At 36.4% G+C, this 15,418-nt stretch overlaps 1 protein-coding gene across 1 annotated transcript; it reads right to left on the bottom strand.

Moving 5' to 3' along the window:
• Window positions 1-4,418: 4,418 nt before the first annotated feature.
• Window positions 4,419-15,254, bottom strand: LOC141434155 (scolexin B-like). The gene is made up of 6 exons (XM_074096469.1): window positions 15,121-15,254; window positions 13,079-13,211; window positions 10,523-10,676; window positions 8,163-8,315; window positions 7,816-7,953; window positions 4,419-4,768 (listed from the first exon to the last, which is right to left on the bottom strand). Exons 1-6 carry the CDS (start codon window positions 15,200-15,202, stop codon window positions 4,601-4,603), a joined length of 828 nt encoding a protein of 275 aa, XP_073952570.1. The 5' UTR covers window positions 15,203-15,254; the 3' UTR covers window positions 4,419-4,600.
• Window positions 15,255-15,418: the final 164 nt, after the last annotated feature.

Genomic DNA, 15,418 nt, shown 5'->3' with positions numbered 1-15,418 from the left:
AGTTAATAACCACGGTTAAAAAGTCCCGAAATATAATTCGTATGCCTCCTAGAAGGTCTCAATGATTGTTTTGTACACCATTTTGTTGTAAACTAAAATAAATTATTATTATTCTTATTAATTACTAGAATGTTCAGTTAAAGTAATCGAACCGCCTGCAAAAATATTCTCAAAAAAATTAAAGGCACCTTGTAGCATCGTAGCGTAATTGCAACTGCCGCAAACTGCAGTTTGCGTGCAGTTGCCGACTGTAATGGAACTTCAATGATAAATGTGTGGCCAGTCAACAGTTGCCACAGTTGCCAGTTACGTTGCTCAAAGTGACTCTATGAAAACGTTCCTTTATTTTGAAATAGACTCAAAACGACGGTACTACACTAAAATATTTTTGCCTTTTTACGTCAAATTTAAAAAAAAAGTTGAATGATCTTCCTTTAATTTTATTTACAACTAGCTTTTGCCCGCGGCTTCGCTCGGGTGTACTATGAGAATTTCAAAGAATCAAGATATCAAGCAAGCCAGCATGCAAGCGAGCTGTGTACAGTCAAGGGCAAAGATATCGACACGGCCAAAGGTACAAAAATATGTATACACGACTTTATGCACTTAACATTAAGGCCGTGTATACATATTTTTGCAACTTTGGCCGTGTCGATATCTTTGCCCTTGACTGTACATAGCATTGATATTTACATAGGTATTATAGTATTTCGTTAGCGTGTTGTGTGTTCTAACCGTTAAGGTGTTATACCTTCCATCATCAAAGTCGGTTAAAAATGCACAGTTCCCGAGGGAACAGCGCGCGATAACCGAATTCCACGCGGGCGAAGCCGCGGGCAAAAGCACAGAATATATAATAGTACTAACGTACAGAATGGCCACGCTCCGCCCCGCACCGGTTCGAGTTACCCTACCCTTAAGCGCAGATTGCAGGAAAACCGCAGGAAGGGAAGCAGTCGGGTCGGGCGGGTGCGCAACGCGCACCGCGATGTGTGTCGGCCGCACGGCACTAAGTTCGGGAGCAATTATTTTGCGAAATGGTACTACTTCTTTTTTCTAAATAAATAATGATTTCTGAAATTATCACGATTAATACATGAAATAACTACCTACCGAATAATCTGTGTAAGTTTGTAGTCGTATATCTATTGTAATTAAAAATAATAATGCTTAAATACACAGACAGACACATTTTAAGTAGGTATAAATAAATAGGTAAGATTAACGATTACATTTATTTGCACTATCTAAACCATACCTACATATAAGTACCTACCTTTAAATGTCATTGGTAGCACTTATTAGGGTTTTGTGTATCTTACGCACACATTGACGAGTTTACAGACAGCGTCGTGTCTATGTAGATTCAAGAACGCGTATTTTGTACGGCATGGCCGCCGTGTGATAAAAGCTAGTTATGCCATAAAAGTGTAGGGTGTGATTTTTTTTGAGGTATTTTAGTCGTCTCCGGGTCAAGTGTGTTTTCGAAAATCTTGGATTGAAGATTTATTTCCTTCCAAAAATAATAAAATGTTGTTTCTTTTCAGTATTTTTTTTTATTTTCAATATTTACTTTATATTTTACAATATTTTTCAAGTGGTGATAAAAATTTGTACCTATACCTTAAAAATACAAACATTGGAAAATAGAACCTCCGTTTTTGAAGTCAGTTAAAAAAAATGGTTAAAATAATGTTAGCATTTTTTGTAACCTGATTTCAAAAACCAGAGTGAACTAGCATGGCAGGCGAAATAATATTTAAGTATATTATATTTAAGTAGGTAAACATAGTTTTACCCAGGCCCGGTATATAGGTATCTAATCTACTTACATTATGTGTCGCATATCGTGGTTGATATGTTTACTAAGGTCACACTAGAAGTACCTACAGCGGTGGCTGTACCAAATTGTATAAATAAATTATGCATTCGCATTTTAATCAGTAGTACAAAGGATATGGAATAAGTATAGTTGAATGAATAGCAGGTCTTCTTGTGTGGGTAACTCCCAGTTTATCTTTAAGTTACGCATTAGATTCACATGTGAAATGTATGTATGTTAGTACATGAGTGGCACGAATGAACGTCAATACGCCTCCGACCATGAACGTGTTAATTAAAATGTTCTAAACTACAAAATCAATTTTCGCACAGGCACCATACATAATTAACGTAGGCAGACTGCTTATAAAGGTAAAATTAAACATCCTCATCGGTTGTTGAATATAATGTATATAGTAAATATTTAATGCAAAATGTAAAAACTAACTTCCAGTTAGAACATCCACATTGATTATAAGTATTACCCGACCAAGCTATGTTTGTATCTCGCGTCTTAACAAGAACAGTTAAAAAACTCAAAATTCAACAAATAGGAGACGAAAATCCGTAAGATGTAAATCGGCGAGATGGCGACCAAGCTGATAACCGTACTGACGCGACAGGGCGCGGGCACAGTATACTTACAGGGTGGAAAGTTGTGATGGGGCATCAAGGGCAGCTACTAGATCCCTTGCTGCTACTCGAAAACGGGAGACCTTTATTAACTTTTTAACCGACTTCAAAAAAAAGGTTTCCTCAGGACTCCGTCATTTGTGAACCGATTTGAAAAATTTTTTTTAGTTCGTCTAGGAATGCTTTCAATTAGGTCCCATAAGCAGCAAATTAGGATCTGATGATCGGATCTTAAGGAAATCGAGGGAACTCTTCAAATATTGTAGGGTCACCTATGGTAATTTGGATATAATGAGCAGTAACTCTGCTGCTTAGCATGCTTAAGCTTAAGCTTAAGCTGAAGATGCTTAGCAACGGTGTCAAAGTAATTAAAATTCAGCCCGTGAAATACTTGTTATTGAGTAGTAACTCCGATGGTCAATTGTGGTTCATCATCAGTTCCACTTCACCAAATGATGATTTTCAAGAGCAGCACGAGTTACTACTAAATATATCCAACTAGCTTATGCCCGCGACTACGTCTGCGCGGATCTAGGTTATCGCGCGGTGGCGCCCTCTACCGAAATAAAAGGTATCCTATGTTGATCCTTGGGGTTCAAACTACCTATATACCAAATTTCATCAAAATCGGTTCAGTGGTTTCGACGTGAAAGGGTAACAGACAGACAGACAGACAGACAGACAGACAGACAGACAGAGTTACTTTCGCATTTATAATATTAGTAGGGATTTACCTACTATAATAGGTGTCCGTAAAACAATTGAAGAGTTCCTTCGATTTCCTTAAGATCCAATCATCAAATCCTGATTTGGTGCTAATGGGACCTAATTGAAGACATTCCTAGACGAAAGAAAAAAAATCAAATCGGTTCATAAATCACGGAGTTCTGAGGTAACAAACAAAAAAAAATACAACCGAATTGATAACCTCCTTTTTTGAAGTCTGTTAAAAATCACTTAAACAGCATCCTTAAACCAAATAAACCCTGAGTCGTCTTTTTAACCGACTTCAAAAAAGGAGGAGGTTATTAGTTCCGTTGTATGTTTTTTAAACAATTTAACACAATTTATGGCCTTTAAGTCAGTGGGCAATACCTACATATCACCTAACCTAACGTTGTATTTAAAAGAAAAAGCATTTTATTTAGTAATAAGTAGTAAACAAGTAAAACATTCTTACCTTTCAACATCAGCGGGGAGTTTAAAAAATGAAAGCCCCGGTTTTGAAGGATCCCGTGTTCAATATTTAATATCGCGGATTGTCTGAGGCGCACGCAATTGAAACAACTGACTGTAAGAGAGGTAATGCCGCCAGTGTGCTATGGGTTCTATGCCGCAGGAGGGCCTTTTAAATGGTGTTTTCTTTTTATAGTAAGGTATATTTATGAAGTTTTAATTTATTTTGTTTCCTATCATATTGTTGTTTTTTGTGTTGTGTTCCTAAATATAAATAAGTAAGTACTTATTTTATTTAGTCCACTCGTATGATTTGGGTAGGTTTTGATTTGATTAATTGGTTGCCACATCATAGTAAAAGATACATAAAATGAAAAACAGCGTTAGAAACTTGGCAATAAATCTTCTCTGGCTAATTTCAAGGCATTTTTTTTCTTTATAATAAAAAAAAATAAACCGCTTTAATATCGGTATTTACTTGTTTCGAGCTCATGGTATAAATACCTAACTGAAAACCTGAAAGTAGTTTATCCAGAATCGGGAGTAGAATCGAAGGTAGGTTTGAAGTAGTAAGTTAAGTTTTTTAATGTTTTTTTTACTGTGCCCAGTCTCTAAAAGAAACTCACAAAATTAAATGCAACATGTAACAATCAAATCTTTGTGAGGTTGCGAATTATTTTGATAACAATTTAATACTTACTTTAGTTAAGGAAATTAAGTACCTAGTTAAGGTATTTGTAAAATTGTATTAAAAATTAAAACTAACTTAATAAAAATAAAAAAGACAGTTGGGGTGTCTGAGGTTTTCAGTTATTTAATTAACACTGTATATCTATCGCTTCAGTACCAGTATATTATTAGGTGCCAGCTTCAAGCCCTGGCTGCAAGCTTGCCTCGACCATAAAGCGAGATATCCAACCATTTTAAGGGTGTTCACGGTAATCAGATGGTAAACCTTATACTTCATTATTTAGATGCCAGTGACCCCCTTGATCCATTCGCGCACGGCGGCGACGCGCGAGAACACGACTCTTGTGCCGGGTCGGCACTCCAGCGCATCGTCCTCCACCCACGAGACCACGCCTACCAGCCGCCGCGGCCCGCCGTCCTCGGTCACCAGCCCGCTGCCGCTGTCACCCTGGAACACAAGATTTTTGTGTTATATATAGGTATAATAGTTTATTTATGTATTTGTATGTAGTTTGTGTACTATATTGTTTAAGTTTAAAGCACTGTATCGTAGCTCTCACTATTTTTTGTTTGATTCGACTCTTAAACTCACTCTTTGTCGGTCCCAAACTGATTGCTCCTCTCATCTATTCAAAGGTTGACTGGTAAAGATCCCTTAAAGGGTTCCGCCAATTGTCTTTTTGATTCTTTTCTTTCGTACAATAAAGAGTTTACATACATATTACATTAATTGTTTTATTTCACGAAACTAAATCGTGTATTTTTTTTTTATTTGCACAGTTTTCATTTTGAGGTTATTTCCACGCCCTAAAAATCCGCCATCCACAAAAACCGTGTTGGCTGTGTAGGGGTTTTCCAACGTAATAAAAAACAAAACTTTAATCCCTAGAGAATAAAAAGGAGCTTTAGTCCCGATATACAGAGACTAAAGTAACATTTTAAAAGCATGAGAAGTGAAAAGTAATAAACAGTTAACTCATTGAACAATTAAATATGATTTCACTGAATTCAACAGTCAACACGTAACAAACAACAAATAAGAATGTTTCATTCCCTATGTTTTTTTTCTTACGATGTTCAATCAATAAGTAAACAGGAAAAAACAACTTCAGTCATGGTTTAATAAAACCCTGCAGTAACTTTGTCGTTTTTCGTTATAAAAAGTAAGTAGGTACATAGGTAGGTATTCCATGTCCGTCTCCGGGCATTGCGTAAACTCGTGAACAAGCGTATTTGTAGATAAAATGCAACTTAGAAACAAAAAAAGCTATATTTTGATTTAGACAATTTGGACCATTTAGGGGCTGTTTCACCATCCATTGATTAGTGTTAACTGGCGGTTAGGTGTGATGCCGTCACATTTAACCGTGGGTTAACGCTAATCAATGGATGGTGAAACAGCCCCTTAATATACTTAATTCATGGAGGTATAGGTATATTTCTACTAACAATCACCTACGATAGATTTTTGTAAAACATTGTATTTTGTTATATTGTGCTGCTAATTATTCAATAAATCAAATCAAATCATTAAACATACTATGTAAGTAGGTACCTTTATAACTAACATCTAATATGGATCTCATCACACACACACACACACACACAAACATCACGCCTGTTTTCCCAAATGGGGTAGGCAGAGCACACGAAACGTTACCGCTTCAAAGCCAACTTTGAGCAATTTTAGTTTGACAAAAACGGTACAATAGTGACAGGTTGCTAGCCTGTGTGTGTGTGGAACTCATGGTCTGAAATAAACAGTTTTTATTTATTTATTTATAGGTATTCCTATCTTCTAGCTTATGTGTCGCTACAGCGGTAATGAGCTCATTTTCCTACAAATGAGTTTAAAATTATTATAAGTTAACATGTTTACCTACAGAGTGCCAATTAAATAAATATAATTCTTTCAAATGCAAAAGGCCGTAGCTGCATAAAAGAACCACATCTGCCCTTGAGCTATTTGGACTTGATTTATTTTTAGAATACCTCCCATAGACGTAAAGTGGGTTTTTTTTTCCTCATCCAACCTTGTAGAGCGGGGTATCGTTGGATAGGTCTTTTAATACCATTAGGAGGTTGCTAAAACGATTTTTCGATTGAGTGATATTTTTTGCGAAATATTAAACTTTAAGGGCAAATTTACATTAAAATCGAGCGCCCCCCCCCCCCCCTCTAAAATCTAAACTGATGGGTGGAAAAAATTGAATAAAATCAGATTGGTAGTAAATATATCAAATTTACAAGGATAATTATGGCTAAGATTGCTTGAGAATTACTAGTAGTTTAAGAGTAAATAGCAGCCTAAGGTATAAAACATACCTAAACTTTGAAGATTCCGTACACAATAAATAAATAAAAATCACGGGACAATTCACACCAATTGACCTAGTCCCAAAGTAAGCTTAGCAAAGTTTGTGTTATGGGTACTAAGCAACGGATAAATAGAATTATATAGATAGATACATACTTAAATACATATTAAACATCCAAGACCCGAGAAAAAACATTCGTATTTTTCATACAAATATCTGCCCCGACAGGGAATCGAACCCGGGACCTCGAGCTTCGTAGTCAGGTTCTCTAACCATTAGGCCATCTGGTCGTCCGAATACGAAATCCTTAGAAAAATATTACTTGATTTTTTCGTAATGGCTACGGAACCCTATCCTGGGCGTGTCCGACACGCTCTTGGCCGGTTATATTTTAATATTTTGTATTTGTCGTGTACTATAATTGTTCCAATCGTTTATTTAACTTTTGACAACTCGAGTACTTATTAAAATAGTGATGCCCTGATGCGTTTTCTTTTAACAATCGATTTTATTCATGAAGAAGTTTTAATCGATTGAACACATTCATATTTTATTTTTGCTCAACATTTTGCATTGTTTTATAAACATTCACAGGTGTTTATGTTACTTTATCTTACATATTAAAATAAACCATTTATGTTAAGTTAATATGTTTAGCACTTCCGACGGTAATTTAGTAATTTCGACAATTATGAAGCGGCAAAACTGGTCGCGGGAGCGACGCCAGTTTGTTGTCACTCACAACGAGACGCCCGTGGTAGGTATCATTAAAAATAGTATAACAGTGCCTATTTTAGTTGTTTTAACTTTTTAATCCCTAAAGGCATATTAATGTATTTATTATTTTTAAATGATTTTGATATAAAATATAATCACAATAATTTTAAATGTATGTTTTATTTATAAAATCGATTGACGTCAAAACGGTTTTTATAGTCTATGGTCATTCATTACGAATGGGAAATCACTAAGTGGGCGGTACCCGTCCATGAAGTACGGTATTCTCTGTAGTACATTGTACCGAAAATTATTGTAAACCTTCACGTGCGTGGACTGTCAAAAGTTAAATAAACGATTGGAACGACATTAGTTGTGAGCAAACTATATAAAAAAACAAATCAAAATAGCTCAAGGGCAGATGTTGTTTCCTTATCCAGCTACGGCCTTTCGAACTCACATTGCAAGCCGAGTCGAACCGCGGCGAGAGGCCCTGCGCGCAGAACATGTCCTCAGCCTGGAACTGCTGCAATTGCGCGCACTCCTCGTCAGACAACACTTGCAGCGCCATGCCGTGCATCTCTTGCCGCATCAAGTCCTAATAACACGTTTAAACGATCAGAATTAAAGTAAACCGATCTGATCGGATTTCTAGGCCAAGCCTTTATGCCATTAGATAGCATGTTTATAATTTATTTACACTAAGCTAATAAAAAGAAAGTTTCCCCCCAGGTGGTAATGCAGTCGTGCTCAAATGGGCAAACTTTATATGCAGTTGACTGATCTTACATAGGTAGGTGTACTTACACCGTGGATTGCTGCGCCATACCCCGCATAGCCTACAGAGAGATACTCCTGGATATAGGGGTCGTCGTCCAGTGGCACTGCTGCTATGGACGCGCCGTCCAACGTCAAAGGCTCCTCTAGTTCAGCGAGTAGAAAGTCCCAGCGAGCGCCCACCTGTAAGTGAATTTTATAGTGACTGTTAGCAAATGTTTCGAAATATTTGGAATCCATTAGTTTAAGTATACGGTTAACACACTGACTAGGTATATAAGATGTGACGCAAAAAATAGATAGTCTCATAAAATATGTGATGCTTTCCATAAGAATTGAATTTTATTTCTGGTGGGAGGTACCAAACAACGGAATATTATAGCATCACCATTGAATGTTGTGTTCTGGAAATAAACAATAGAGAGAGGTAGAGTATAATATAGAGAGGTAGAGCAATTGTACTAGTTACCTACACGCACGATGTTTAATATATGTTGCTCAAATGAAATTTAGTTAAAAATTAGTACAAGTAAGTTAACGGCGCCTATTACCATGGAAAAGGTGGTTAAGGAAGTTTTCAAATGAGTCCAAAAAACTAAGGGTATCAAAGGGTATCAAAAATCTCCTTAACAAACGAGAATAGTTTTTTATATTTAAGATCGCTTATTGAACTTTCAGTTTCGTTACTTTTTTAAAAAATAATTATTTAAATCAAAATACCCAAATCTTCTATTACCGTGGTAATGGACAGGCTGTGATTCTATTACCGCGAATTGAGCTTTTATTACCGAGGGTATAAAAAACAGCAATTTCCCACCATCGGTAATAGGAACCCGATTCATGATTTGGAACTAAATACCGAAGGATTTAAATAAAAATAATGCGTTTGGTTCGGTATATATTATATTATACACCAAGTTGTTTTTTGAGAAAACTTAATAAAAAACTAATATATCATTCAAATAATGTACCCAGCCCACTACATATATGTTTTTATGCTTATGCCACCAGTGATATTCTGATGTATGTATGCTGAGTAAAAGTCACAACTTTATCAAAAAAAATTGCCCTTAGGATACCCTAAATGTGAATTATTTTAACAGAAAAATAAAATTACACTCGGAAATAGATACTTCCTTAAGAACCTATCACCGACCCAAAAAAAATTGAATGGGTCGGTAATAGATTCCCATACATCCTATTACCGAGGGTTTTGCGATTATACCATCGTTAATTGGCTTAATTTGGAGTATTATAAAATCTAATTCCGACCCATAAAAACAATAGGATAGAGTTGTGTTTGCATTACAAATCAAAAATACTTATTAAAACCTTGGTACTTATATAAGGTGCTAGAAAATAAGGTGCGGATATTTTCAGGGTATGTTATTAATAACCTAAGAATCAATTATACACATAAATTATGTAAGTATTGTGTGGTATTTTTTTTTGTTTCATACCAAAATACAATTCCGTCCAAAAATGATCAACCTTGCATTAAACATTATTATTATTTATTTTTTATTTAATTTAATGTAAACTAATTAACACCGATGCAAATAATCTATCCTCAAAATATTCGCATCTGATTTTCTACCACACTGTATAACTAAAATTACATAACTGGTAAGTAAATATAAAATTTTATCGCAATATTTAAACAACTTGGCAAAATAACGGTTCCTATAGAAACTACTAATTCAGTACTAAAGTTTTTGTTAAAAATTTAGAGTTTATTCATACTTTTCATACCACGGAAATAGTTTTTTAAAAGCGTGAAACGGTCAAGATTGGAGTAACTGTAACAAATTATATAAATGTTCATTTATACCAAAAATAAAGTACGAAGAACCAAAATCACCACTTTGACTATTACCGTGGTATACCACGGTATTAAAATCCGCAGTTGAAAATGGCGCCTATCGCCGCTGTATTTTATTTTCCATTTTAATCGTATTTCCGGGCTAAAAATATATAACAAGTACTCAGACTCGTACAAAAAACTACAAAATACCATTTAAAAACCATAACATTAGTTAAATTGCAATAACTAGGTATTATGTAAAATACTAAATAAGATTCGAGTCCGCTTGTATGTGGTGTCACGCGTTAGAATGGCAAATCCTCTTCCTACGGTGCCGTTTCGGAAATTGACGAATTGGGAGATCTTTGATTCATTCACATACACTAGCGCTCATAGACCCACGAGTCAACTAAATAAGCTTTTATTGTGTAAAATATTTATTTTAAGAAATCGATCGGTTTGATTATAAAATGCGTATTTTAAATTGCCGCGGTGATGGCCGCCGATTTCGATACCCCCGGTAATAGGCGCCGTTACCTTATCTCCGGACTCAGTAAAAGTGTATATATTCTACAGAAGTCTTTACCTGCGAGATGTTGAAGCTCTGAGCGTCGAGCCAGTAAGGTCCAACGGTGAACTTAGGGTGGATGACGAGCCGAGCGACCCGCCGGATCTCGCCGCTGCCGTCGTCGCTGCGGCTCGTGCCGGCCACCACGTAGTCAGCTGCCGAGAAGATCGTGCTATCGCGCACGTGAAATCATCAGCCGCCAGTCATCAAATCAACGTTTACTACCAGTAGCACTCAGTAGTAGTTATCCAGAGGCCTTATTGTCTAACGCACTTGGGATCACAATGTTTTCATCATTTATTTCTGCCACACGGTATAAGACGAGGGTAGAAAGAGATGATGAATGCGATGGCGAAAGTTAGCGCGCTAAATAATACGGCCTCTGGTAAAGACTGTTTATTTATGTTTACACCTACACGGTCCAGTACGCCAGTGCCATTCTCATCCTCAGCTTAACAGCCAAAAAGGTCATTTGTCTAAATAGAGTTAAGTATATTTAGTATCTTGATAAAGATCAGGGCAGTAAAAACTACATCTCTGACTCAAAATTAAAGCAACTGATTGAAGTTGTCATGTCTTTCAGCCTAGATGTAAACAGAAAAAACACTAAATTAAACAAAAAACCCGACTGCCAAAACTAAAAGGAAGAAAATAAGCCTAGTGGTCTAGAACTCTGTTAAGCAGCTAATTTAAAGTTCAACAGTCGGGACCCATTACTAAAAGTTTTTGAGCGTCGATTTAAACGGGTCCCGACTGTTGAACTTTAAATTAGCTGCTTAACAGAGTTCTAGACCACTAGGCTTATTTTCTTCCTTTTAATTTTGGCAGTCGGGTTTTTTTTATTTTTTTTATTTAATGTTTTATTTTACACTTTTTTGATATTTATGTAAAAACGGTAGATTAAAAGTATTGTAACCCATATATATTTAGAATGGACTAATTATTAGCTTTCATTTGATACCCATATTGTTACAATACAACTTTTTTTTTCATTCCTCCGCCATATTTTTTTTCGCAGACACCATATTGAAATATTATATAGCCTATGTCACTCCGACAGTTATGACGAATCCAATGATACCTCATATGTTAAAATCTGTCTAGCCGTTTAGGCTGCAGCGAGGACCAAAGAAATGGACATACATAACCACATACATACATACATACATACGCTCGAAAAACATAAACCTCCTTCGGACAGTCGGATAATATAATATATATAACGATAGATTCGTCTCTTGTATAAATATCATAAACGTGTATACGTACGTGCGTGTGTGTGTATCATATCTTGTATAAACGTGTATTATTTTCTCTACAAGGTGTTTACTCGTAGTGGGCCTAAAGATGGCGGGAAGATAATGTCCCATCTTACAGCGAGCTCCGAGTCCCCGAGGGCTGGTTTTATTTTATTTTATCAAATAAATACTTATTCATATGTTTATTCTTATATACTGTATAATAAATATATGTATGTATCAATTTACAATATGTACTTTGTCTGTGTTTCCACCAACTCAATGTTATAATTCTGTATTTACCTAACCCACAAGTATTACAAAAGTACAATAAATATAAAAGCATCGGTTACGGAAATATTACGAAATAATACCATTACTCAATAGGCATAGCTGCCAAAGTTAATCGTATTGCTACACTTGAAACTTTTTAAATTGTGTTTGTTTGTTTTTGCTAAATGATTGGTGTTGGCGCCTTTAAAGTGCGGGCAACGAAACCCGCGGGAATACTTTATATTTTCACAATGCAATGCGGTTGAGATGCAATTTTGCTTCACTGATAAGGTAGGAGATATTTTCAGACGCGCCGTTTATTTTAAACAACTTCAGCAAATCCTGTAACTAGCCTAAAAATAAGTGCAAGCCTATTGAGATCTATGGGGGCACGGCAGTGCCCCCGCCAAGTGGAGCAAAAACAAAAACAAGGGCAAGGCCGTACCATACTTTTCTCGAAGCCATTCAGGTTATTTTCAACATTGATGTTAACCGAAGTAAATGAATTTGGATATATTTCATGACAGTTTCTCATCTTTCAGAGGTAAGTTTCCTAAGTATCTATCTATCTCTGTAACATAGTCACAGCAGAGGGACAACTGTTACCTTTTTTTAAGTACCTAACTACGTACCTATTTACGTTAGGAATTGTATTTTGCATGTGTATATATTTCTCTGCACAATTCTTAGCTAAACTTCGTGATAAATTTACTTTCATACCAGGAAGTAACATATTTTATGATTATGAAGGACATAGTGGGATAGCGATAAATGAATTCTCCGTAGATGTAAATAGTAAATAAATATATATTTTGTAATTAGCTTGTAATGTGTGTGTCCCACTGCTGGGCAAAAAAAAATGCTTCAGGGCATACGCTAACTGACGCAGTAGTAGTAGAAAAATAGTACGAGCACGTGCTATTGCGCCGTACGTGCACATGTGCGCGTGCGTAGGCTCTCAAACGTCATGCTACCTACCTATTTTTGTACCGGCCTTTCTAGTTCGTTTTTAAGTAAACTTTACGGTTCGAGGTAACTGAGGGAGTAAGATTGGTTTATCTACCAGTGCGCGGCGGTGAGCACCCATCGCGCGCTGATGATGGTCCCGCCGCACGTGCCGCCGAACAGCACGGCGTGCGGGAAGCGCTGGTGCACCGGCGCGGGCGCAGGCTCCGGCGACCCACCCCCGATACCAGCTGAAATATTGCTTGTGTTAAAATATTTGATTGATTGATTGTTTTTGGTTGTTATTTGGAAAGGGATTTGGGACTGGAAACGACCTAGATATTGGGGCACCGAGGCAAGGCACTTTTTTAATGAAGAGAGACGGCATGTGCGAGAGCGCCTTGAACTTTCGCTCCGGGTAATTTCTGGTGCAAAAGTATATAGTCCATCGCCGGTTAATGGGGCAACGCGGCCGAGGATGGGTTTGCGCCGGGAATTATGCGGGGCCGCTTATTTTCTTGATAAGGTTATATCTACTTATTGATAGTTATTGTTTTAAGTACCTAGTTACTATTATTGTTGTAGGTATCCTTCTGTTAAAAAATGTTTTAATACTACTTAGTTTTTGCTGTCCTTTTTTTTGTCATCCGATCTACATGGATAATTACATTACACCAATTTCCACATCAATCTGACGTGGAAGTGGGTCAAACTAGAATTCCAAGATTTGACTCAAAAAGCCTGTACCGAAAAGTTTTTTTACAAGAGTCTGCGTAACAGTAAAGGAGGTACTAGCTATAGTGAACGTTTTTTTTTCTGATTATATGCCTCAGTTTGTGTTATCTTAATGTGTCGGTTGATATATTTAATGCAGGTTATAGGTAGTGTTTTTATTTAAAATGCAGGACGTTAAAATAATTCGGAGACAAACTTTTGCGAACGTATACATATCTCGAAAATCCTAATTCAATTTTTGCGGCGGCTGGAAATATGGTGGATGTACCTAAGTCGTGCGACGGTGCGAAATATTGTTAAAAGAATACAGAATTCAAGAGAAAGCTCGAAGAGAACGCGCGACGGGTCCTTCAAATAAAGAAAATAGAAAAGAAAAAAGTGTCGGCTTACAAGAATAAAAAATTGTAGCTTATCGGCGCGGGATGTGGCAAAAATATGAAAACTAGTACATCTATGGTCCAGAGAGCGAAACAGCTTCAAAATTTAAAGAGTTAAAGCTCCAAGACAGTCAGTAAAACCATACAATAGTTCCGTTATAAGGTTTCGAAAATTGTACGAGCTTCTTTGCAATTTGGACGGAACATACGTTCTCATGGACGATGAGATGTACCTATGTGAAAAAAGATTTTGCGACTTTGCCAGGTAATCAATTCTACACAACTGAAAATAAGGTCCATATAACCGATCAAAATACATATATTTTTATGGAAAAGTTTGGTGAAAAATATTTGATATGGCAAGCAATACCAACAAAGTCACCGAACGAAACCACTGTGCAAAATTTAATGGCAGGCTTGAAGAAAAAAATCCGCTTGTTCAGCCGCAAAACCCTCAAATCACATAATGTATAACATATACTTATTTTAGATAGACATTATATATCACATAACTAAAATAAAATATCGTTACAGTTCATTGTATTTTCAGAATATATCAATAAATTATACTCTGTAAAAAACTTTTCGGTACGGGCCTTATCTATATGTACGGTACGGGCCTTACCTATATCTACTAATACCTACTGGAAGTTAAAAAGAAAGCTTGTATAAATATGTTATGGTTGTGACGTAGGTACCTACAGCTGTTTGTAGACAGACCGACACATATTTCCTATTTTTATTCCGTAGAGGTGGATTGGGGGACTCACTGCCCTCCGACCATCATTGGTTTGGAGAGCACAAAATGCGTAAAATTGCCACTAAGTGATTTTTAGGTTGAAAGCCAGTGTTCAGCTGTTATTAATACCTTAGTAATAAATTTCAAAAATCTACTTAACAAAAATGTGATCACTTTATTGTCTACTTTTGGAACGAGGATATTTTTCATATTACTGACGCCTGATTGACACTTAATTGTTCATTCAGTGAAATAAAATTGTATAGATTTATGGAAAGTAGGATATACCTAGTTGTAATGTTAACTTACCCTCTGTCCCCGGGGTCGGCACCCCGCCGGAGCCGCGCAGCAGCGCAAGCGCCGCTAACAGCGCGCACGCTAACACACGCATCTTCACTCTGGGGCTCTTTCTACTTACTGTTAGAGCTAACACCTTGTTTTTACTTATAAACTTGGGTGAATCATTAGTATTTATTATATTTGGAATTAAGTGACTGTTTATTTACAGTTAAGTACTTTATTTCAATTAAAAATGTATTACGCAAATTGACGTCAAATTATGTCGTCAATCAGGACAAAATATTCAAAGCAATTAGCGTAATTCACA

The sequence above is a fragment of the Choristoneura fumiferana genome, chromosome 13, assembly GCF_025370935.1.
Source record: "Choristoneura fumiferana chromosome 13, NRCan_CFum_1, whole genome shotgun sequence".
Classification (NCBI taxonomy): domain Eukaryota; kingdom Metazoa; phylum Arthropoda; class Insecta; order Lepidoptera; family Tortricidae; genus Choristoneura; species Choristoneura fumiferana.
This window is presented reverse-complemented; position numbering and strand designations above follow the sequence as displayed.